Here is a 25,744-nt window from a genome sequence, read left to right as displayed (position 1 = left end):
ATAACACCATGCTGAGGGTGGTCAGTGTGCCTCTGTCTGACCCACTGAATGGACCTTGGCAGGCCAGAGAAAGAATTTTATAGATAAGAAACAATAAACAACCTTGAGAACGAGAACTGAAGAGCTCTGACTCCTTCTTTTGTGTCAGAAAAGAGACTTTGTGACACATCTCATGGTCACTGTGAGCAGCAGAATCCCAAGATCTGAGAACACGGAGTCAGGTGCATCACTGCTCTCTGCCACAGGGTTCACTGTGCAGTTACAACACCACCAGTGGCTGCTTCTCTCCAAAAACCACCTTGCAAGTGGGACATCTTCCCCTTCTGTTTGGGAGCTGCTGCCACTTGGAACAACTTGGCAGCACCAGCTCTGCCAAACTGGAGCTGCAGCAGATGAGGCTGAACAAGCTGCTTGCTGTCAAAACTGTCCTTGTTTCTCCAAGCTCTTTAAAAAACTTACTTAAACTAATTATTAATGGCTTATTAAACTACTTGTTTCTTACATGTATCTACCATGCTCCGTTTTCCTTCCATTTAGGTTTATATCTACACAATTAATATTTTTTAAGAGAGAGAAGACCCCCTCAAACCCCCTTTTCCTCTTTTAGTCTATAACCACCTACAGAGCAGCACTGTTAGGTGTGGTACTGGATATTTTATTAATTTTCATTGGATTTCTCTGCTAAAGGCCACAGCGCTCCTTGCTGCCCACCTCACACCCAGCCATTTTTATAGAACTAGAGGAGTATCAAGATATTTGGGAATCTTATAAACTCTTAATTAAGACTTCTTCTCTTTCATTTTAAACCTGTATTGTTCACTTGCTTCCTCATATTTCTAATTCTAACAGAAAAAGGGAACCCTGTGAGTATTTTCAGAATACAGCTGCTTTTCTCAGCACAGGGGCTGGGGAATTTGGGGTGCACTTCCCAGCACACAAGGATTGAAGGTTGTTCCCCAGAAGTACATGATGGGTTTACAGCAAGAGATGCAACATTTAAATGTGCATCTGCTGTGGTCACTGACCACTGTTAAAAATACCCAAGAAAAAAGTTTTGAAAGCAGTTTATAAATATAGATTGGTGCTGAAGAAGGGGCAAGGTGGAATGTCCATCCTCATTCAGCTGTGACTGGATCCAGGCATGACTTTTCTCCCTCTTTCTTTTCGTTCAACACCTCCAGTGCTGATATGTGACCAGGAAAACCACACAGAATCCACGTGTCCTTTAAGGACTCTGGATGCACAATTATGAGGTTCTTTTTGGGGAGAAGAGAGGGGAAACAACCAGGAAAAAGAATCCTCCACTCCAGGCTGTTCTATCCCAGTGACAACAGTGACATTTTACAGCTGGCTTCAATACTGAACACACATTATTAAAAATTACATTTCTTTGTTGGATTTATGGCATTTCCTTAGGGAATAAACCCCATGAGCCCATGCAGGTTATCCTGCCAATAAGGACCAGGGGCTTCTCCCAGCTCCAGATCTTCATCAGCATGAGTCCTGTTACCCACTCAGCCAGTGAAAACCAATCCTGTCCCTTCTCCCCAAATGGCATTCTGCTGTCTCTGCTATTCCTGTGTAATTTAGCAACTCTGAAATATAAGCAACCAATTAAGACCAAGCCCATGTGTTTGTTCTCCCCGCTGGTGTGAGACTGACAAAATCTGATCTTTCCCTTTCCAACACCAGCCTGGGATCAATTACAAATTAAGGGTGTTTGTGTCAATCTTCAGAGCCCTGGATGTGAGGAATAAAGGCAGAGGAAATGCCTTTGGTAGTCATGATGGATATCAAGCTACAGCTAACCCTGCCCTTCCACTCATCCAGGGATGGAAAAAGCAAAGCCACTAAAAACAACAGCCCTCGTGATCCACTCCTGATTATTTGTATTTTCCTCTCCAAGCAGCAGCCAGAGGCAGAACCAGGCAGAGGAGCCATCAGCACTGCTTTGTTCCCAGGACAAAGCACTCCTGACATGACATCACCCAGCCAAGCTGCCAGGAATATGTAAAATATGATGATAAACATAACTGGAATGGGTGGATTTCAGTGCTGTTGAGGGAGGTGTATTTGGTGTTAATAATCAGCCTTTCTGGTGGCCAAGAGATTTTTATGGGACTGAGAAACTCTCTCAGGAATTCAGGATTAGCCAGAAGTGATAAAATGGACTCACAGCTTTCCATACACATCCTACCTCAGTGCACTTCTGCAGTGGGACAATAAATATGGGATAATACAGGTGGAGGACAGCAAACTGGTATTAATGTGTGTTGTGTATTTCTCATAAAACACTGAAGGGTTTTGCTCCTCCAGGCCCTTGCTCTGCCTCCACTGAACATTCCTTACCTATCATTCCTTTTCCAACATGACATGGCATTTCTTCAAGTTCCTTCTAGCCACCAAATCCCCTGGTGAAAACCAAAATTCAAGGTGCCAGTGTTTCCAAGCACCAGCAGCATCCCCACGACCCTTTATTTGTGGGCTCAGACTGAAGTCAGGGCACCCAACCCTGTAAGAATTCCATCAGGAGGTGAATTCCCACTTCTGTGCCAAGCCAACTGTAAATACAGCCATAAAACAAGAAATGAAAACTAATAAGCACAATATAAATGCTGTTCTGCCTCCCTGCAATTCACAGCACGCTGGCAAACATTAATCTATTCCTAATTTAATCTAAATTAGAGCAATTTATTCCAAGCCTGTGCCAGCTTTAAACATGAATAGGCTACTGAGGACTGCTTAGCTCTCGTTTCATCAAGTTAAACGTTCAAGAAGTTTGGGATCTAGGGTGGCTTAATCAGTTCTGCTTCTCAATAAGACTATATATTAGCAAGGCCCATAAAAAAGGAATAAATAAAGATCATTTATTAAACAGGAATTGAGTCAAGAAATGGAACTGACTGAATTCAAACAGCTCCCAGGCCATTTTGAACAGACATGCAGCCATGAGAAACACAAATGCTGCCTTTCCCTGAGGAATAATAGCTAAGTAATGTAAATTAAAATCAAAATTAAACCCCAAACCCCCACTCTTTCAGCACTAAAGAGGAGCACACACTGCTGTGTTTACAGAAAATTAGCACTGGAGTGTACACAACCAGTACAAAACATTCTCTGAGTTTGGCTTTGGCTGTGAGTGTTTGAAGTCAGTTTGTGATTTCAGATGCTGTTTATGTTCCTGAAGCACAGCTCTCCAAATGAGGCTCCCAAGCTGTTCCTGCAGCATCCATCTGATGCTGGGTGCATGCTGCAGGGCCAGGATGCAGGCAGGGACTTCAGGAATGCTCTCAGCTCTGGGGAGCCCCAGCACTGCCACGAGTTCTTAAATGTTCCCCATGTGCAGCTTGGGATTTGACATTTGCTGCTTTTAAAGCTTTCTGGGGACAAACTTTAATCCTGTGGGTGGAAAGCCTCAGGGATATGTGGAGATCAAATAGACAGAAGCAGGGAGGAAGCTCCCCTGCTACTCCTGGCTCTGATGATGCTCATCCCACTGGATTTTCCATTCTCTGACTTTCAGATCTTCCCACTCCACCAGAGCAGAGGTTCTTCCCCATGTCCCCAGTGCACAGAGCCAGGTGCCCTCAGCACAGAGCTGCTCTCCCAGAACCATGGGCTCTTTGTGCTGCCTGAACATCCTGTTCCACCCCAGGTCCATCACCATCTCCCACTCCCCCAAAATCCACACTTCATTCCTTTCAGTACTTTTTCCTCTTGGCAGAAAATGTGAATTTTGGTCTGCAAGGCTTTGCAGCCTCCCTGCTCAATTTTTATCTATTTCTTCCTGGTGGATGCTGAGACTCCTGAAAGCCACTCCTGGAAACCACAGGGACCTCTTGCCATTAAGACATGCAAAATTGGACAAGGCAGAAAGAACATGAGGATGTTTTTGTGTGAGAGAGGAAACAGGAGACCCTGCAGAGGAACACCCAGAGTCCTCCTTTATTGCTCTTTGAATAAGAACAATATATTTTTATCTTGCTCTGGCGTTTCATTCACAACACCCTGCAGATTTTTCAAGAATTCCATGGACTGAGAATGCTTTCATTCACAATATGTAACTAAAAAATACTCTAAAGCATCACCTCTGTCAGACAGAGAGCCTGAGAAGGTACATCTGAGATCTGTAAAAACATCCAAAATAGGTCCTGAGGTGACAGGAGAGGAGTCTGCCTCAGGGCTTCCACCAGGCAAGGCCTATTTATGGGATTTTTTACACATGGCAAATACCCAAATGTGGAACTGAGTTTTTCAAAGCAGAGCACAGTTGGCCTCTCAGTGCCAACTTTTGCATTTCTTTCAGTAGGAGCCAAAACTTGTCAACAAGAACTTCTATTTGCCTCCTAAAACAGCATAATGAAGCTTGTAGTTATGGAAAACACAGAGTATTTCATCTATCCTGACTGAAATAAGGCTTTTAACATTGCCTTTAAAATCCAGCTGTAGCTGGGAATCTTTTCAGTCAGGTCAGGGGAGCTGGAATGGCCTCTGTGTGAGGAATGGGAATCTCCAAGTCAGCCTGAAGTGACTTCAAACAGTCCAGTACCATCTGCAGTGCAGAAATGACAGATTTCCAGCACAATCTTAACTAAAATGTGCTGGCTTTGGGAAACTTGGATCAGATTCCTGATGTTCTCCACCTCTGTGGGGCTCAGAGAAGCCCCCAGCACACCCAGCTCCCTTCAGTGCTCCAAGCCTGCACACAGCTCACGGGCCAAACCCTGGCAGAGAGGTGCCAACACTAAAAGGAATTGTTTATGCAGCACCAGGCCTGGACAGAACTCAATTGCTTCAATAAAGCACTGATTTAGGGCAATAAATGATGCCTTTAAAACTCCCTCCAAGTTAGGATCCCCAGAATGTGACTGAGCAGAGGCACTGGGATCGTGCAGTGCTGTCAGACTTTACTCAAACATCCTTTGTGATGTCAGGCTGCCATCAACACCTGCACTGGTGCTTCTCCAAGGAGATCACCCATCCCATGGAATTGTCAGATCTGGCCATTGCATGCAGAGCACCAACACCAAGAGGGTCCATCCCCACCCCTGCCTCACAATGTGCCAGGACCACAGAACAGGTCTGGGGGCTCCCCTGAAGCCCAGTTGGAGCAGGGCCACCTTCAACCTTGTCCAGGTGTGCCCTGAGTACCTGCCAAGAGCAGAGATTCCCTGGGCAGCTGTTGGACTGCAGCTCCTCCCTGTGAAGCTGCTTTGTCTGATCAGAAACTCCTTTGCTTGCAGCTTTTCCCTGTCCCCACCACCTGCCCTGTGTCCCCATCCCTGCCTGAGCAGCAACAGGGGCTCCAGGATGAATCAAACTCAGCACATCCAGTACCTCCCATCTCCCAGTTTCCATGGTTCTCCACACATCCCATCATCCACTCTGGATTGCCCCAGTTTAGCTTCAGGGATACTCCTGGAGACAGTTGGGATCCAGGACATTCCTCTGGCTGCCCTGAGTGATCCCAGACCCTGGCAGGGGGCTCAGAGACCTTGGCACAGAGTCAAAGACACCTGTGCCTTGGATTTTAGTCCATGGAAACAATTACCAACTTTGTGTGAGGAGTTACAAGCCACAAGAGTTTGAGTAGCATGATAGTGAATTTGTCACAGGGTGACAAAGTAGAATTTTGAGGTTTTAGAATGGGGGTTCAAGAAGCAAGATGGAGGAATCTGGGTGTGTCCTCTCCTTCTTCTTTTTCTTCTTCTTGTCCTCCATCTTCTGCTGGGATGGTGACACTTTTGGATTGGTTTAGAGTAGAGACAGACTGTCTGACATAGGTGATAGGTATTGGAAAATTATTGTAAATAAAGTACAGGTAGTTCTTAGTATAACAAGTTAACACCACCCCAAGGGCAGGGACTGTGCCACAACCCAACCTGCTGGGCAGATCTCAGCAGGTCAGAGAAAGAATGTAACAGGTAAGAGAAAATAAACAACCTTGAGAAGCAGAACCAACAAATCTCGACTTCTTCTTCGGTCGTGGGGCTGGAAAAAAAGACTTTCTGATATCTTGGGGGTCATCTCAACCACAGACACCCAGCAGGAGACAGCACCAAAGGCCTGGTTAAAGGCAAAGCAAACCAAATCTGCTTCTCTCCTCTCAAGCACAGGCCCAGCCATTTCCCCTCAGCAGGCCATGGGAACAGCTGGGCACAGCTGGCCTTTGGCAGATCCATGCTGATGGTCCCAACCATCACCCCCCTCATGCACCCACACCACGGCCACCAGGGGGATTTGCTCCACAGCCTTCCCTGAAAAGGTTCCAGCTCCAGCTGAGCTTTGTCTTTCCTACATCCCTGCACTTCCAGGCAATTTTCTGCTTTGATTCCAGATTCCCTGGGCTTTTACTTTGTGTTGGAGTCCAGCTGGCAGCTCCTTCTTTATCCCTCCTGCTCTCCTGGACACACACCCCCAACCCCTGCCCTGTGAGCAGACCATTGCTGTGCTTTGGTCCTTCAGGATCAAATGGTTTGCCTCTTGTTAACACAGTCTCCTATGGAAACCTACCAAAAATATCCCAAACAAGCTAAAACCTCCTGTCTGGAAGCTGAAGGCTGGAATTCTCAGCTCCACTTACCAGCCAGACCCAGGCAATGAATTCCAGCTTACTCTGGAAACTCCAAGTGTCACACACAGAGCACACCCAGCACCCCCACATGGCTCAAACCCCTCAGGAGCACCAGGGCTGGGTTAAAAGCTCCATCTCCTCCCTGCCCTGCAGGACCCAGTCTCCAGCAGACACACACTGCCCTCCTCCCATCCCCTGACCCCTGTGCCAGTGCTCCTGGCTGCCTCATCACCCTGTCCAAAGTGAGCAAATGCTGGAATCAGCCTTTGAGGGTGACCCATTCCCTGCCCCTCCTCCCTGAGGAACCTGCACCGTCCCATGGAGCCATCCCCAGATGTCTCTGTGATCCCAAAGCCTCACAGCCCTACAACTACATACAGATTTCTAATTCCTCCTCCTTGCTTCTCCATGCTGGGAATAATTCATCACATGCAGGATACCCTTGCTTGGACACAGACCTTTTTTCATGAAAAAACTGATTTTATAGAAACAGTTCCATTACAAACAATCCTAACATGGTTCCTACAGCAGGGTATTCAACTCATTCACTCTGAGATCTCACTCCTGTACAAGTCACAACCCAGTAAAAAACCCCAATTTTGCAGTATAAAAGTACAAGAGCCCCACAAAACACCCCCCTTCAGTTGTGAAGGTGACACAGTGCATCTGAAAGGATGGTTTGAAATTGTTCTCCCATAGCACAGCATATTTGTTTACAGTCCAAGCCATGCTTTCCACAGTGTTCAGGCATCACTCCTGTTTTTCCCCGGTGCCTGAGTACTCGTCAATGCCTTTCACACAGGGTGACAGGGAACCATCTGCCTCCCTCCTCCTACTTGTTGCCACCTGTTCTTTTCCCAGTCCCCACATGGCAGCGTGAGCAGGGCCAGATTCCCTGGACAAGGCTGGGTTACAGCACCAAAGAAACCCCAAATGCCTCTGTTACCCCGAGGGTCTCACCCCACACGCACAAAAATGCTGTAAAAGTGATGACAAGGAATGGCTCTGCTGTAATTCAGTATCTGCTCCATAAGTGGGACATTCAGGGGCTCAGCAATGAGGATTGGAAGTAAAGCTAGCTGGGTTTGTGTAAAAATGGGGGAGGAGAGATTTGAGGTTGCTGAGAAAGGCATTCCCAAGGCACGATGGAGATTCTGGGACAGGAGGCAGGAATCCTCCATGGGGACATCTGCAGGACACCAAACCCCTCATCTGCAGGACACCAAACCCCTCATCTGCAGGACACCAAACCACTCATCTCTTCATCAAGGAGGCAAAGAGAGAAGCACTGAGAATGAGAAGTTCAAATGCAAAGCAATGAGGTCATTGAGGAACTTCCTTCTTTTAGGGAGTTCCCAAATTCTTCCTGAAAGGCAGAGCAGGCAGCAGAGCCACTCCAGGGAAATTCTGAAAGGCAATGAGTGTCCAGGGCCAGTATCTGAGAAACAGGGACACAGCTTCAAATCCCAAAGTGGTTGGAAAGCACACAAAGGCTTTTCAAGCTCCTTGCAGAATTCTACATCTGATGTTCAGTACAGGGATAAAGAGGATTTAACTCAGACCATTGACCCAAATCTTCCTCTCTTTTCTATCCTTCCAACCTTCTCAACTACAAACACTTGTCCTAAAAGTCTCTGCTCTCAACATCCTAGTTCTTTCATACATTCCTGAAAAAGCAAGGGCTGTGGATTCTGTATGGCCAATGCCTTTCCAGGTGCAAACTTTTCTAAATGTATTAACAGAATTACCAAAGTTTAGAGGAAAGCCACTCAAGAAGCCTTTCAATTCTGTGCTTTAACATTTTCCACTTTCCTGTGTACTGAAAGCCACCCAGAACTCACCCCAAACCCAAAAAGCCCAGCCTAAAATGTTATATGGATGATTACATCAAGCTCATGGCAGGAGATGAGAGTCACAGACAGACTTTACACAGGTTCCTGTGGGGCTGTGCCCAGGCTGTGCAGAAGGTGAACCACGAAATTCCTGCTCTCTCCAAGTCAGAAGTCTGTCCAAACACAGACACACAGACATCTCCCTTTGTAGCAGATGAATGTTTTCCCCTCCCTGCATTTCAAACTTCCACTGCCTTCCAGGAGCACAGAGCACAGATGTGGGACTTCACTTGGATGAGAGAACTCACGTGGCCTCCCTGAGAAACTCCCCAGGGCTTCCACTTGCTCATTTGCATTTAGTTCATTCAAGATCAATTTGATAAGCAAAAGGGCTAATGAGAAATGGTTTGTAAATAGCCAGATGTTTGCCAATTCCAGCAGGAAGGAGAAAACAGATCAGCACGGGAAGGGAAGCACTGCTAACTGGGAAGAACTTTGATGAACACTTAATCAACATTTTGTTCACTGAAGTTACTTTTCAAATTGGTAAAGTTGGCATTTCTCATCAGCAGCTATGAAACAAACAAAAAAGTTTTCTGAATTAATGACTGAAATGTTCAGAATAGTTTTTGCTCAAATTAGGGGTTTGAATTTTCATACCAAGCCAGCTGCCACTACTGCATGTGATACCTTTTCCCTCTTTCCCAGAATAGTTTCCTTCTCCACTGCTCATGGATTGAGAGAAGGTATTTTAAACCCAATATCTGTATTTCCTCCACCTGTGAATTGTCAGATTTCACAGATCACACCCATTCCTCATGGCATCACAGCCCCCTGCACAGCACAGGTGCACTCAGATGTTCCATGGGGTGTCCCACTGCTGGGGAACAGCATCTCATAGCCCCAGAGTTCCAGGGACACGGCCTTGGGTGTGTCTCTACACCCCCAGTGAGACTCCACCACTGCAGCCCAAATCCTCTGGCAGCATGCAAAAGAGAAAGGACATCATGAGCAAAGTCCTTGAGGACAGCAGGATGAGGTGCTGGAGCAGAGCAGGAAGGAGAAACCACTGGACAAACAGCAGGGGAGGGAAAGGAAGAGCAGTGAGACCACAGGAACTCCAATAACAACAGTGAGAGTCATTTAGAAACCACTGCTGGGAGCTGGGTGCAAGCACAGGCTTGGGCAGGGCTCCCAAAGCCAAGGCCATTCATTATTCAGTGTTTGAAACATGGAAAATATGGAATAATGCTTCTGTTGGAAGGGGCTGCAAACCACTCAGGTGATTAATGCACAGAGCAGAAATTAAATTCCTTTTCATCATTTTTCTGGCAATCTGATGACAGCAGGGCAGTGCTGGATGCAGACTCCTGACACTGCTCTGTGGCATTAAAGCTCCTGACCCCAGGAGAGGGCACCCTGCATTCCCCAAATCCTTGTGGGAAGTACCTGTGGCTCTTCAGCCAGCAGTAAAACACATCCAGATCCAAAGAGGAATTCAGAGGGAGTAGCAAGTGCACAGCTATCCAACAAAACAACTGGAAATTAAACAGGAAATCTCTCTTCATGGCTCATTCCAAGTTTACTCTCTGCACACTGGACACCAAAGCCAGGACAGCAGAGTCACACCTGTTCAAGGTGTGAAGTTCCATCAAACCTCCAGCCATGGCTAAGACTGTTTCTCCTAAATCCTCTCCATCCAAATAAGAGAGAAATTAGCATTTAAAACAACCCCCCTCCAAAAAGACAACACAAAGCCCTCCTCAGTACACTTTTAGTATTTTCCTGTCTGACTTGGCACCCCTCATCCTCTGGGGTTTTCTTCCTTGGGCTCTTAGAAATTATTTTTCAGAACTCTGTGACCTGAAAGAGCAAAACAACCTGATGCCTTAGTGATGATATTTGCAGCACCTCTCTTTTGGGGTTTTTAATCATAACACCAATTGTTCTGCTTTGCCACCCCAGCCATGCAATTCAGGGAGCACTGGCAGGAGTTCCACTGATTGGAGCACAGGGACAAATATTTACCTTGAACTGCAGCTGTAAACCATCAGATGTGCAGCTGCAGGTTGCAGGAATGACAAAGCTCACTGTTTTTTACACTAATAGCAGAAAAAAGCTTCTGACACTGGAATTCCTTTGATATAAAATATTTGGGGTGATTTGGGGTGTGCTCCATAAGTGCTTCTCTTCCAGGTTTGTGATTTTAGTGACTGTTTTCATTTTGACTACTCTGCTATTGCTTGTAAACCTCAGCATGCCACATTTCTGACCATGTTTGATTATTGCACCAAATATTATTCAAACTACAGGATGCATCCTGTAGAATTCCTTCAGTTCTCCTCACTAAGTGAACAGGAAACAACACTGGATCACCCACATGATTTTTAAAAAAATCACCCTGCTCTATTGGCTGAGCTATTGACTGAACCCACCATGTGGAAAGGTCCCTTGGAATGGTCCCTCCCCACTTTTGGCTCTCTGCTGTCACAGTGTATCTTACCAAGGTCAAGTATTATCAGCTGGGCTCCAGCCTGTGCATTTCCAACATCGTTTTCTGCAATGCACTGATAGAATCCTTCATCAGACTTCACCAGCCCCAAAACTTGCAGGTTATGTTCTTTCTGAGGAGCAAAGGGAGAAAACAACACTTAGAATGGGCTGCAATTGCCAAAACAATGGTATCAGCAGGGCACCTTACCGTGCCAGGAGAAACTTCTGACAGCAACTGGGAAAAGTGTGATTGGAGCTCCCAGATCTCACCTCCCCTACCCTGAATCCTCATGTTCTAGTGGCTACAAAAAGCAGCAGAAGCTCTCATTAATGGCTATAATTTTCTAGCATCACACAGCACTAGCAAATCCTAATGTTTCCCCAGCTGTTCTGGTGGTATTTTGGACCCTGATTGAACCTCACAGCCCTACAAGTCAGGTACACCCCATTACACAGCCATTCATTTCTCAAATGCCTCAATAAAGCCTTTCACTGCACCTAAAATCTCCCTGTAGAAGCACCCCTGTGCCAAACTCACCATCCACAGCTCAGTTACATTTCTATTTCAGTTCCTGCTAGAAATTGGAATTTTCATGGGGCACAGACTGCAGCACACACAGTCAGTGGTCATAGTGAGCTCATCCTTTGACAGGGCATTTTGCCACCCTGTGTGCCCAAGTCTCCTGGAAATTCCAAGCTATAAAGACATCAACTCTTACAACATAAGCAATGTACATGAAAGGGATTCAAGAAACCATTTCTCTTCCAGGTCCCAAACTGTGAGAATCCATAAAATCAGAGGGTTTTGGGAAAGCTGCAAGAGGCAGGCCTCAGAGACAGCAGAACTGCAATTAGAGATAAGCAGTAGCCACAAGATTCGTCAGCAGAAAAATTATGTAAAAAGTAGAAAAGTAAGGACAACTAGAACAATGGTCTGTGTATTAACACTTGGCTAGAATAACTCCCTAAGCTACAGAAAAGTTTATCTAGTGAGATATTAGGGAGTTCTAAGCTTAATAATGGAGCTCTGTGCATTGTGTTTTAAGGCTTACAAGCAGGTATTGTATTCAAAATAAGCAAGCATTGTTTAACCAAAGGTACGTGTGCTTACAGTGGTTGGATGGAACTGCTGTCAATGTGCTTTTGCTTTGTGTGATTGGCCAAAAAAATTTTAGAGTGAGTTGTAACATTAAGTTCCTGCTCTGCTGCCTGGGATGTGAGCTGGTGGCATCTTCCATTGTCATAACCATGTAATGAGAGTGATGCTGGAAAATAAACAGCTCAAGGCTTGTTCCCAGCAACCCCATCCTGTCTGTGATTTGTACAGAGACCCCAGCTGGTGATACCCAACATCAACAGGGCAAAGGCAGGTTCTAGAGAAGAACCCAATCTCCATGATTATGGAGAACTGACAGGCCAAAAACATGCCTGGGATGTGAGCTGATGGCACCTTCCCGTTGTCATAACCATGTAATGAGAGTGATGCTGGAAAACAAAACAGCTCAAGGCTTGTTCCTAGCAGTCCTGTCCTGTTTGTGATTTGTACATAACCCCCAGCTGGCAATACCCAACATCAGTAGGACAAAAGCAGGTTCTAGAGAAGAACCCAATCTCCATGACTATGGAGAACTGCCAGGCCAAACACATGCAAGATGGGCAGTGCACTCACCACGATTTTGAAGTAGTCGCTGGGGATCACCACGTCCCCGTTCTTGACCCACTTGACAGTCGGCATCGGTTTCCCGGTCACCTCGCACTCAAACACGATGTCCATGGACTCGTGGGCGTAGATGTTGCCCGGGCGCTTCAGGAACGTGGGGGGAACTTCAGGGTGGAAGGAACAAAGATAAGGAGATGATGTTAGAGAGAGAAAGAGACCTGACAGTCCCACACACAGCCAGCTCGACACCAAGAGATGGACTGGGCACTTGGGCAGGAGTGGCAGCAAAGGCAGCAGGAAGGTGCAGCTCAGCTTTGACAGACACCCACACAAGCTGGGAGTTCTTCTAGAATCACTTTTGGGCCAGCCTGGTCCAGGGGAAGGTGTCACTGCCCACAGCAGAGGGCTGGGAATGACAGGATCTCTAAGGTCCCCTCCAACCCAAACCATCCTGGGATCCTGTGGGTTCTGGAGGTTGGGGTTGAAGGTATTTGAGATGGTAGCTCATGTTTGGACCCAGGTGTTGATTATTTCTTATCAGTGAAACAGCCTCACAACCATGAGTTCTGCAGCTTTTCATTAGCAAGGCACAAAATGGCCAACAATCTCTTGTTACAAGGTCTTTTAAGACTAAACTATCCAGTTCAGAAATGACACCTAGATTATTTTCTCTTTTAACCCAATAACTGATTGCTCAAAGCCTGCAATGTGGACTTTTCTGTCCAATTACAAAACATCACCTAAAACCATGGAGAAGAAGGAAGAAGGTAAAGAAGAATAACTTGCCTCTGCCTTAAAACTTCAATCTTGCTTCACATTTATTTCTATATTCTAAAATTCCAACCTCTAAGTTTTCCACCCTGTGATATTACACAGTTCTAACCAACTACACACCCATAATCCCAGTGCTATCAATCAATTTTTAAAGTCTTCTCCCCAGCCTCAGGTCAAATGCAGTGCTCTCTTGAGGGTCTGTGCCTTAAAGCAGAGAAAGTTTAAAATTCTCAGCATCCAGGGTTCCAAGAGCATCCAGCCAATTGGGAATGACCTCTTGAGACCACATGAAAGAAGAAATGGAACTGAGGTGTATAAACTGCAAGTTAAACCTCAGGGAGTTCAAGTCAATAGGAAAAAAAAAGGTACCATTATATCAAAAAGTACTTTTAAAAATGAATGGACACAAAACTGAGATGAAACTTTCCCAGGGCACCACAGCCTCATGTTCCAGTGAAGGAGCTGAGGTTACGAAACAAAAAGTGCTGCACTGAGGCCAGGAGTTTCTTCTGTGGCCTGTGGAAGCCAAGGAAACAGGATGTCCATGAGCAGCCAGGTGCCCCTGTACCACAGCGATGACATTTCATGGGCGTACAGGAGGGGAGCTGTGTATTTATAACACAGCAGAGCAGAAGCTGAACATAAATTTTAGGAAGAACAGAAGTTCTTCACTTACAACATGCACCAAAGGCGTTACTCTGGGTCTTGGCTGCCTTCTATATGTCCTCAAGATCCCAGAGTGAGATTAATTCCATCAAACACATTTAAAGTCACACAAACTCTGAGATACAGATTTTTTGAGGACACCAGCCCCAAGTGATTGGTGCACAGACACAGTTTCTCCTACAGGAGCCTCCATCTGCATGCAGGGCCTCTGCAGCACCAAGCCCTGCAGGCCCTCACTCCTGGAGTATCCTCTTCAGAGAACACCCACCTGTTTATTTGTGTTTATTGTGCTCCCAGCACAGGACAATTCTCTTAGTTGTGTTGGCAGCTCACATTGTTGGAGTTCCAGGAAAGCCCAAAGCAGCCTTTTGCCCTTTAATATTTAGCAAAGAAAGTCAATATGGAAGGGCCATGGGGTTTAGACAAACAATTTACACAGTTGGCCTCTCAATGGGGTTTATTTGGGGCTGTGGATAAGGAATCCTAGGTCATGTTTTACTTCTTCCTCTGAAATGATCCCAAAGGTTTGTAGATGGATTTAATACTTTTAAATTAAAACAGTTGGAGGTGAGCAGCTCCCCCACTCCCCCCCCTTATGTTTTGGATTATAAATGAATAAAGAGAACATTAATAAATGGAAATACTTTAGAGTAAGGAGGTGGTTTACCTCTCAGGTAAGGGCGCAAAGCTACACAAAGCTGTACATTCACTGCTCTAACTCTCACACAGGAGCAAAAAGCTGGATGGGGCTGAGCCCAGCTGCCTGTGCATTCAGACACCCCTGTCATACCAGCTTCCCAGAAATGTACCAAACGCATCATAAATTCCACCTTAAAAAGGTTCTGATATTTCTGTGCTTACTCTCTGATGGCTGCTACCACCCCACACAACACTGACATTTAAAAACTCTCTTCTGAATTTATTTGCCACCAAATTGCTGTAATTTATTCTCTATGAAAATTATTTTTATTCCTCCCTGGTATTTATCCTCAGCACTGTTATTTATTACAAGCTGTGCTACTGCTCCCTCCCTTCCCCTACCCAGCCTTATTTTGGGTGCCTCAACCAGTCACGTTTGCTCTGCTGTGACAATTCCTCCCAACGCCCTGGATGTGCTCCAGCCTGAATCCATCTCCAGAGCCTGTGGAGTTTCAATCATTTACATGGAATTTTCTCAGGTTTCTGTGGTTGAGATGACCCCCAAGATATCAGAAAGTCTTTTTTCCCAGCCCCATGACCGAAGAAGAAGTCGAGATTCGTTGGTTCTGCTTCTCAAGGTTGTTTATTTTTTCTTACCTGTTACATTCTTTCTCTGATCTGCTGAAATCTGTCCAGCAGGTTGGGTTGTAGCACAGCCCCTGCCCTTGGGGTGATGTTACCTTTTTATACTAAGAACTACCTGTACTTTATTTACAATAATTTTCCAATACCTATCACCTATGTTAGACAGTCTGTCTCTATCCTAAACCAATCCAAAAGTGTCACCATCACAGCAGAAGATGGAGGCCAAGGAGAAGAAGGAGAGGACACGCCCAGATTCCTCCATCTTGCTTCTTGAACCCCCATTCTAAAACCCCAAAATTCTACTTTTTCACCCTGTGACAAATTCACTGTCATGCTACTCAAACTCTTGTGGCTTGTAACTCCTCACACAAAGTTGGTAATTGTTTCCATGGGCTAAAATCCAAAGCACAGGTGGTTTTGACTCTGTGCCAAGGTCTCTGAGCCCCCTGCCAGGGTCTGGAATTACCCAGGGCAGCCAGAGGAATGTCCTGGGTCCCCACAGAATTTCAGCTGTGTCTCAGCAGTGCCTTGACAAATGGCATAAATACCACAGCAGCACTGCAGCAAATCCCTCACCCAGTCCATCACTCTGCCTCTGCCCTTCCCACATGCATCCCCTGCCAGCCTGGGCCAATCATTGCTGCTCGTGGTTAGCCCTTTTTAACTAATGCCTCATTTTGTTCACCCTGCTGATCAATTCTGATGTTCTCATTTCCCTTCCATCTCTGGCTCTACTCACACACACGATCGATTTCTGCGCTGCTTGCAGAGTTGAAAAAAGGGAATACAAGAATTGGAAAAGTTGTTTTTCCATGAATGTACAATGCTTCCAAAACATTCATTACAGGTGAGTTTGAATTCCTTAGCCACATGTTAATCTTGTCAGAGGAACACAAAGAGACACAAGCTGGTACCAGTGACTGCCAAAAGCACAAAAACTCGCGTGAAAAACTCAGCATGGAATGCCAGCCTGGGTTGGGCTGGACAGTTCCTTGAAGATCATTTCATCCCACCCCTGCCATGGGCAGGGACACCTTTCTCTGTCCCAGGCTGCTCCAAGCCCTGTCCAACCCGGCCTTGGGCACTGCCAGGGATGCAGGGGCAGCCAGAGCTGCTCTGGGCACCCTGTGCCAGGGCCTGCCCACCCTGCCAGGGAAGAACTGAACTGAATGCCCAAACTGTACCACAGGAAAGTTCTGACTCTGTGTTCTCCACTAATATTTAACTTGTAATGAAGACATTTGGAAAGAACTCAAATATCTTTGGCAACTGATATTGCTCCAGTTTGGGACATCATCCAGCAAGAGGCATTAATTTTGAATTGTAAGAGGCAGAGTTTTCTTGACACAAAGGGGAAGTTGAAGTAGATACTCTCCTACCTACTCTCAATTACTTTTGATTTAGGAAATTAAGAATTTGAAACACCCTATTTTTTCAAAGTGATTTTGCTTTTCTGGCTCATGGAGCAAATGCCAAGCTGCTCACAAAGGGATAATGACATGAGGAGTGCTCACTTTATCAATTACTTCCCAGTTAACGAATTAATAAATGCTTTTCAAACACACTCTTCTGGTTTAACCATGTCAGTGTTTAGCATTAACACAATGCAAGTACAGATGTTTGTGGTAGAGAAGTTCAATTGATAACCAGTGAGCAAAGGAGCCAATTACCACAGCAAACCAGATTTGTAAGGGAAGATGCTGTGCTCTGTTGCCAAACACACAATTAAACTTCAAAGACAACTTGGCAGTTCAGCCCCCTCTTCGTGTCAGCACAGAACAACTCCTGAAAAGGCAAAATGCTTGAACAGAATTTCACACCCCCAGGGAGCCCTGCCACCCTTCTGGGGATTGAAGAAAATATTTTGATCACAACAATGATCAAAAGATTAAGAAAAAACCCAATCCAACCTACATCAGCAGTTGATTCAAACTTCTAAGCTACATCCCAATAAAGGTGAAATATTTGAAAAATAAGATGCTTTTTTAAGCCAACAGCTCTAAAGGATGGGAAGAGCTGAGGAACTGCACACATGCAGCAGGAATTGCATCAAAGGTGATGAGGAAACAGGAATGGATGCTGGACATGGATCCCATTCTGCAAGTACAGGTGATCAGCAGGAAATGGAATTGAACTCCACTGGTCTGTAGCTCTGCTGCACAGGAGGAGCACAGCAATGGTCTCCTTTGGACACACAGGCTGTAAAGATCATTTTAAAAGACCTATTCTCTTTGTAAAAAGCATTAATAAATCAGCTGTTGGTCTAGGATTGGTATTTGCTGGGAACTGCCCCAAGGAAGGCAGGAATGATGCCTCTGACTCCATGGTCTCAGAATGCTCATTTATTACTTTATGATACTATATTATATTAAAGAATGCTATACTAGACTAAAGAGTACAGAAAGGATACTTACTGAATGCTAAAAAGATAAAAAAAAAACCTCCTGACTCTTTCCAGAGCCCTGTCACAGCTTGGCCCTGATTGGCCAAAGAGTGAAAACAACTCACAGCAGAACCCAATGAAACAATCACCTGTGGGTAAACAATCTCCAAACACATTGCACATGAGCACAGCACAGGAGAAGCAAATGAGATAAGAATTGTTTTCCTTCTCTCTGAGGCTCGTCAGCTTCCCAGGAGAAAAATCCTGGGCAAAGGGATTTTTTCAGAGAATGTGAATTCCACATTGGTCTAAGCACAGCAGCCAACAAACCCAAAATAAAGAAATAAAGAACGGGACCAACCAGTGGTTCCAAACACTCCCAAGTCACAGAATCCATGACTGGTTTGGGTTGGAAGGGACCTCAAAGGCCAACCAGTGCCACCCCTTGCCATGGGCAGGGACACTTTCAGTGGACCATGGTGCTCCAAGCCCCATCCAACCCAGCTTTGGGCACTGCCAGGGACAGGAACACTTCCAGGACTATTCCTGAGACACTGCTGGAACTCCAGTAACAGCCTAAGGCTGAATTTCCAAACTGGAAATGTCCAGGACAACACTGAAGCACCATTCCTGCTTCTCAGGCACCTCCGGGCGCCCTCGGTCCCTAGAAATGAGGAGTGTGCTTTCCAAGGTCAGCCAGTGAAACCCCAGCTCCTGCCACCCCTCCTCACCCCCTTCCTCCCACACTTTGGCCATGGAGAGCATCTCCAGGCACCCCTTACAAATCATCTGCTCATTCCAGAAGCTTCCCCACAGCCCAAAGAAAGGGAGCACAAACACAAACTTAGCAGGGGCCACATTTTCCCAGAGTATCTCAAATCCTCCTGACTCCAGCACTCCTGGCCACTTCCATTTATATCCCATTTCCCAGGGATGTTGAGGGCACAATCCCCAGCTTGTCTTTCAGTTACAAATCTGGATTACCAGCAGTATTTAAAATGGACATTTTACCATAAAGCCCATTTCATATCAGCCTGAAATGGTCCACAGGGATTTTATTTCCTCCTCCAGGGATAACAACCTATTCCATTAGGATATGCTCCAAATCCTATTAGAATCATTATAAAGTTAAATGCAATTTTCACAACTGCAATTTAGTTTCTAAGAAGGATCAAACTGCAACATGACCATTACCCAGTTAATCCATCCCCTCCTGTCCCTCCCCCAAAACACAGAAAAAATGTTTGAATTGATGTTTGAAAGCAGGGGTTTTTATTATTATCTTTTAATTCCATGAGTTAGTTGTATACAAATTAGTTGATTTTCTTCAAATGTATTCTGAAAACAAAAAAGGAATTTACACTTTAAATGAAAACGAGGAGTCATAACATTCTTCCTTAAAAACCAGCAGAAGTATATGGATAATACTTGGGGAAAAAAAAGATATTTAAACCCCAGAACTATGTTGCAGGCAAGACAAATTCTTCCCAATCCCTGAGCATGGCTGTGATGTCCTTAAAACACACTTAATATGCAGCTACAAAATTTGCAAAGCAAACACAAGCTGACAAAAAGGGTTCCTCTAGAGAAATACAGAAAAGTGTCAAATTAATGTACAAAAATCAGCATACCAAGACACAAAAAGGTTATAAAAATGTAAACTACTACAGCAATTTTTTTTGCAGCAAAGCCAGAGTTGCAGTTTATGAACAGTTTTGGTGGCAGTGACTTCTCTAATGTACTAAATGAGGTTTTTTATGTATATTTAAAAAAAATGAAAGCCAATGTCCCTAGGGAGAACTGGTGCCTGTGGCATCCTGACTGGTGGGAATCTTTCACTCTTCTTGCACAGCCAAAGCAGAGAGAGGGCCTGGTTTGGCTGCTCCAGTGACCTTGTTAACCTCTGCTCAGCAGCTGGAACTGCCCCAAATGAGCATTTGATGGCCATGGTTTGCTCCTGTGGACTTTCAGAGCTTTACAGTTCCCTTGGAAATGCCAAACCCCAGCTCCATGGAGAGAGAGCTGGTTCCAGTGGTGGCAGAAGGGCAGGGCTGAATTAAAACAGCTATTTTACATTTACACTGAAAAGCTTTCATTCAGAAATGGCTAAATATGATCCATGCTTCAGAGACCAGCCCCTAAACAAACATTCCAGAGGCAGAAACTAAAATCCAATATTCAATGCTAGGACAACAACCAAGAAACCAGGTAAGCATGAATAGTACAGAATAAATATAAAGTATAATTATACTGATCAATTAGAGAGTAAAAAACTCAAGCTGTAATTCAACATATGTGGGGTGTTTTTAGGCAGAAATAATACATTGTAGATGTATAGAGTAGGAAGTAATAGCACTAAAGTTCACAGCAAAAGACCTGAGAAACAAGGATTTTCTCACAAACTGGACATGAGTGCCAGTGTCACAGGGGGATGGAAGAGCTGCCCATGTGGAGGCTGGCAGCAGCTCCTTCCACCCAACACACCCCTGAAGGAAAACATGAACTCTGATTTACAAGAGAGCAATGAAAATGATCAATGACTCAGAAAATTAGCTCCAAAAGAAAAATTGAAAAGCTGGAATCAGTTATTTGAGCAAAGGCAGGATTATGCAACCATGGAAGTGGATACCTCAAACAGGAGCTTAACAAAGAAATGCTCAGTGCTGCAGAAAGGAAATTAGTGTATATATAGATATCTATCTATATCTATGTATCATTCCTGTGCAGGAGGAATGACACAGGACTAACATCTCCATCCCTGTCCTGGCCTGGGATAACACTCCAAACAATTAACTGCTCACTCTTGCACGTAGGGATGGAAATGGGATTCCCTCCCAGCACGAGCTGCAGTAGAATCCAACAGTCCCTGCACACAGCCACGAAGAAGCTCTCGTGTGCAGCAGCCCCATCTCCAGCAAGGCTCCTGTGGGAAGCTGTGGGCTCCAGCCTGGCACAGACATTTGGATTGCAGGCAGGCAGGGCTCTGGACATGAATCCACAGCTGGAATTGCCTGGGAAGCTCCCTGGGTGTACAGACATGCAGTGAGCTCTGCAGCATCCTGTAGTGAGCAGGATTTTTCTGTCTGGCTTTTTCACTTTCTGACATCCAGGACCAGCACAGATTTAGACAGTCCCATAATGATTTTTCTGCCCAGGTGTCTATTCCTTTCCTAACAATTCCTACTATTTCATTTGGTTTTTAAGATTTTGCATTTTCCAAAGACCTGCATCTTCCAATTTCAGTATTTCAGGGCCATGCCAAGCCCCAGGTCGGAGACCATGGCTGTGTTACAGGAACTGGCAGAGCTGCATTTCCCTGTGCAATCCACTGAACTCCAGTGTCATTTCACCACCTGGATGTTCCACACATCACGAGGTGCTCCCAAAGTTCTTCACCAGCACCATTTGTTTCCACAACCCTAATGAACTCAGGAGACCCCAAATCCCCTTTTCCACATTCAGCAGTGCAGACTCAGCTCCAAAGATAAAAACAACACCTCATTCCCCCTCTAATTTCCTATTAAACAATGAATTCATTCCCTTTTTCCTGCAGGAGGGAATTCACTCTGACTCCCAGCACCAGTGTTTGAGGCTCTTACTGAGTGACACTGGCAGAAAGGCTCTGGGGAAGGAAGGGCAACAACATCCTGCAAAAGGTTCTCCATAGCAGAGTGTGGCTTTTTCCACACAAAATACACATGGATGGATTCAATCATCTACCAACACTGTATTTTAATTTTTTGTCATTTTAACAGGTCCAGATATCAGATTAACTCACCCACATTTTCCCAAATCTCCCCTGAAAGGCTTCTAAAACCCTCATGTCACACTGACCAAATCTCCTTAGTCTGATTTTTTTCAGTCTGCTGATTTAGGTGCTAGGTTACACAGCACTCTTGGGAACTCAGGATTTCACACTTCAGCTCCTCAAGAAATGTGGAGTGAAGACCATCTGGTCCCAATGATTCCTCACTGTTCACTTCAGGGGTTTGCTCTGAAATAGATTTTACTAACACTGCAAGTTCAGGTACAGCCTCTCCAGCTCCCTCTATTTGAAAAGATAAAATACAATTTAAGACAAAAGTCTCCAATTTTGCAGAGAACACAGACAGCAGGAATTCACTTTTCTGCTTCAGGCCATCTTCTCACCCCTTTCTCCTCACACTCCATCATGTGCTGACCCTGTGCTGTCTCTGGCAGATGTCCCAGCTCTGACAGGCTTGGAAAAAACTATCACAAGATCTGTATGTTATCAGCAAATGACTGAAAGTTTTGTATTAATTTACTTGCAAATAAACAGGAGAATAATAATTCCTTCCCCTTGTCCTTAGGAGCTCTCTGGGGAGGTTTGGAGTTGGCTTTTTTTTCTCTTTCCAGGGTAACTTTTCACTGGTGTTGGATGCTCACTGTGAACACAAACACCACGCGCCCAGTGTTTGTTTAACCTCTTGGGCTGTGCCTTTGCTTTGTGTTTTTAGTAACCATCCTCAAACTATTTTATTCTTAGTTAACTCCTATCACACAGATCCCCCTCTACAAAACTAAATACTGATGGTGGTGATGGGTGTTACCACCCAGGAATGGCCATCACTTTACAGCCCTCATACCCTGATAAATGGTGGGTTTGAGCCTGGACTCTTCATGGTTTCCATGACAAGGCCATTGGCTCTGCTGTGGGGTTGGGAGCTTTGGTGTTTGGGCAGGGAGGGCCCCTCAGTGCCACCATGGTGCTGAGCTCCATCAGAACAGTGAGGGAAGCTGGGGCTGGAGAACCTCTGTGCCCTTTGTGATGCCTTGGGAAGGCTGACCTAGAACAAGGACTAGACAGACCTCAAGAATAAAGCAGGGATTTATCAGAAGGCCTCAACAGAGCCACCCTGGGCAGCACAAGAGCCCAGCCAGAGCTACATGCAAGATGAACCAAAATGGTCACAAAAATGGACCACAGGTCATGGGGTCTCTCACTTTTGTAAGTTCTGCCCCATTTGCATATTGGAATAAATTGTCCAATTACAGCTCCAGCCCATGAAGTCCCATCCTTCTTGTTTTCACTCTTTATTCCACCATTGTTTATGCTCTTGGGCTGAGATTTGGATCCTTTGTCCTTGGTGCCCAGCTAGAGCAGGAACTGTTTTGTCTCCCTAGCCTGTGCAGAGATCTCATCATCCCATAATATGAAGCCCAGACCCACACACTAAAGCAGCACAGAATGTGAAAACTATAAAAGCCAAACCTGAGGTGTCAATACAAACACACACAAAGCCCTCCTTTGCCTGTGTGGCCATGGAAGGGCTGTTCCTGGGGGACAAGCACACCTGGGCCCCCACAGAGGAACAGCAGAAGGAATTCCTGTGTGCCTCAGGGTGAAGGACACCAGGTGGGTGCTGCCCTGACCCACAGCACCCCCATGGATCAGGGCTGTAGGATGGAATCCCCACCCACTCTGAGCCCAGGGGAAGATGTGCCACAGCTCCCTCAGCTATTCCCTGCAGGGATGGAACGCTGAGCTTTGTCCAAGATCAGTGAAAAGCGGCTTCCATAACACTTCTCAGTGGTGTTCAGCAACAGGAATTTCTAAATATGATCAGGAAGCAATGGGCATAAAAATGAAATCACAAGTTCCACCTCACTGTGAGGAAGAGCTGCTTTCTAGGAGGGTGTGAAGTCTCCCATGTTTGGGGGACACCCCAAACCCTCCTGGATGACCCCGAATGGACTACATGGTCTCCAGAGGTCCCTTCCAATCCCAACTGCTCTGTGAGTCTGCCTCAAGGGTATTTGGCCCCAGCAGTGAGTGCCTGTCGTGCACTAATATAAAACAGATAAACCAACACCTGGCTCAACTAAATAACAAAACCAGGTCTGGGTCACTGTAAAAACAGGGGGAGAAAAACACAAAAGGACTACAAAACCACAAATCAAACAAAAAATGTGCCAAATAAAAAACACACTACAACAGTTATGTTTTGCCCACAACAGGGGAACACACAAGTGAAAACTCAAACCACCTGTACACTGAAGCTGTACAAATTTACAGATTCCTGTTTCCTTCTATGGGAGAGTTTTGGCCTCTAAACCTTTTGCACTTGTCACCTCCCCTGCAGTGCTCCCAGTAAGACTCCTCCATGTCCAGAGACACCAAAGATTTATTTCCTTCTTGTTCAGACTGAGCCCACCCTCTGTGGGAGGACATCTCCCAAAACCTGCACAGGGGAGGCACGGGCTGGGATCAACCTGCTGCTCTCAGGGTGAACTCCCCAGTGAAGGAGGAACTCAGACAAAGAACAGATGACAAAAGAGATTTCTAGATGGAAATGAGTTCACCAGATGACATGGAAAAGCTTATCAGCTGTAATAAACTAGAGCAGAGCTCACTCCACGCTTATCCAAGGGTATTACTGATTATCATTCGAAGCGAGCCTTCCACACAACTTCTTGGGTGATTTTTAGAAGTAAAAACCTTAATCTAGGCATCAATAATGTAAAACTGTTACATTCATTATTTCTCTGTTTTACTAAGCTCTCCTTCCCCAGCCCTTCTAGGAGAAATCTCGCCTGTTTGACCCTGAATCTACTCCAAGTACCATGGAAACATCTGAATAACAAGAACGCTCATCAAAATTTAAACTTCTTACAGCACTGCCAAAGGCAATGAAATTTTTATTGAATTCCAGAGCCCTCATTTTCCACACAAAGCTGAGCTGGAGCAGAGGCCTCAGACAGCCCTGAGCACGACAAGGCCCAGAGCCTTTGGGGCCTTGTTTCCCATTTCCAGCTATTCCCAGGCAAAACCCCCAATCCCAGTTCCCACCACGCTGCCTCTGGTGTCTGTTTAGATCCCTCCTGCCCCTTCCAAACAAATCCCCAGCAGGAATCCTCCATCCACCCTGGGACTCCTTGGTGGGAGGATCTGCAGCACTGCTGCAATCACCGTGAACAATACAGTGTTCCTCCAGGATTTAGGGATGTTTATTCTGGATATATATGGTGGATATAAGGCTGAGTCCTCCCTCCACCCAGAATGACACCCAACACCTCAGTAAGAAGTGCTTTATAACTGAAATTTGGAATATGGCACATTTCTCACTTTTATTTTTTTTTCCTTGAGACTTTCAAAAACTCAAATCCTAAGTTTACAATTGTTCCAATAATTTTCATATGTGAAGATTTAAAAATAATAATAATAATAACAGTAAAACTGCTGACTTTGTTGAAGATGTCAGGGAGATGCCTGGAAAGCAGAGAGGCACCGTGGAGAGGGAAGGACTGGCCCTCCCTGGATGTGACAGTGCCCTGGAACCCCAGGTGCCTTCCCCAGCCCTGCCCCTCTGATGGCACTGGGGGGACATTTATGGAGCAAATCCCATATTTGAGAGGTGGCTGTGGCCCCTCAGCCCCTTCTGCAGGGCAGTCACAGCTCTGAAGGGACAGATTATGGGATGCATATTCTGAAAAATCAATGCTCAAGTGTCTCACACTGGGCACTAAAACAGCTGGATACATTTCCTCTTAATTTTTCTGTGTCCCAGTCAATTTTTTAAATGGATTCAATGCCACTTCATTTCAGCAGAGAGCAAAAATACATTCATTAGTGGTTATGAATGATTCAGGTGCCATGGAGCTGAATACCAAAACAGGAATAAATATGGATTTGAACCGAGCAGTATAAATAAATCATGGGACTACCCCCTGAATAAGGAAAAACAGCAAATATTGAGTATTTTCTCAATAAAGTAGCACTGTGAAGTTTGTGCAGTGCACAAGGCAGTGAGATCCTGGGGAGAAGCAGCAGGAGAGCACACATTTAAGAATTTCCTAACTTCATCCCATAAGAAGGGAAAAGAGGACGTGACAAATTAAAGGCAGCAAGCCTTGACATCCCATATCTTTGAATATTTCCCAGTGCAGCCCTCACAGTGAGGGGGTTCATTTGTGTGCTGCACACTGAGGAGCTCCAAAGGCCAGGAAGGACACACATTTTAAGATTATTTCAAATATTAAGCTGTTTGTTCACTGAATATAGATTGCTTCTGATCATTTGGGGAAAAGACAAACTAGGGTTGGGAACAGTAAAAATA

The 25,744-nt window shown here is 45.4% G+C and overlaps 1 protein-coding gene across 8 annotated transcripts in view; it reads right to left on the bottom strand.

Moving 5' to 3' along the window:
- Nucleotides 1-25,744, bottom strand: part of NEO1 (neogenin 1) — a 174,846-nt gene that overhangs the window by 54,358 nt on the left and 94,744 nt on the right. For all 8 annotated transcript variants that reach the window (XM_030955349.1, XM_030955356.1, XM_030955350.1 and 5 more), the window contains exons 6-7: nucleotides 12,569-12,723; nucleotides 10,910-11,030 (exon numbers count right to left, since the gene is read on the bottom strand). In XM_030955349.1, coding sequence (XP_030811209.1) covers nucleotides 10,910-11,030; nucleotides 12,569-12,723 — 276 coding nt within the window. The remainder of the gene's footprint in view (nucleotides 1-10,909; nucleotides 11,031-12,568; nucleotides 12,724-25,744) is intronic.

Source organism: Camarhynchus parvulus, chromosome 10, assembly GCF_901933205.1.
Source record: "Camarhynchus parvulus chromosome 10, STF_HiC, whole genome shotgun sequence".
In the NCBI taxonomy this organism is placed as follows: Eukaryota; Metazoa; Chordata; class Aves; order Passeriformes; family Thraupidae; genus Camarhynchus; species Camarhynchus parvulus.
Note: the sequence above shows the minus strand (reverse complement) of the source record. Positions and strands in the feature narration are given on the sequence as shown.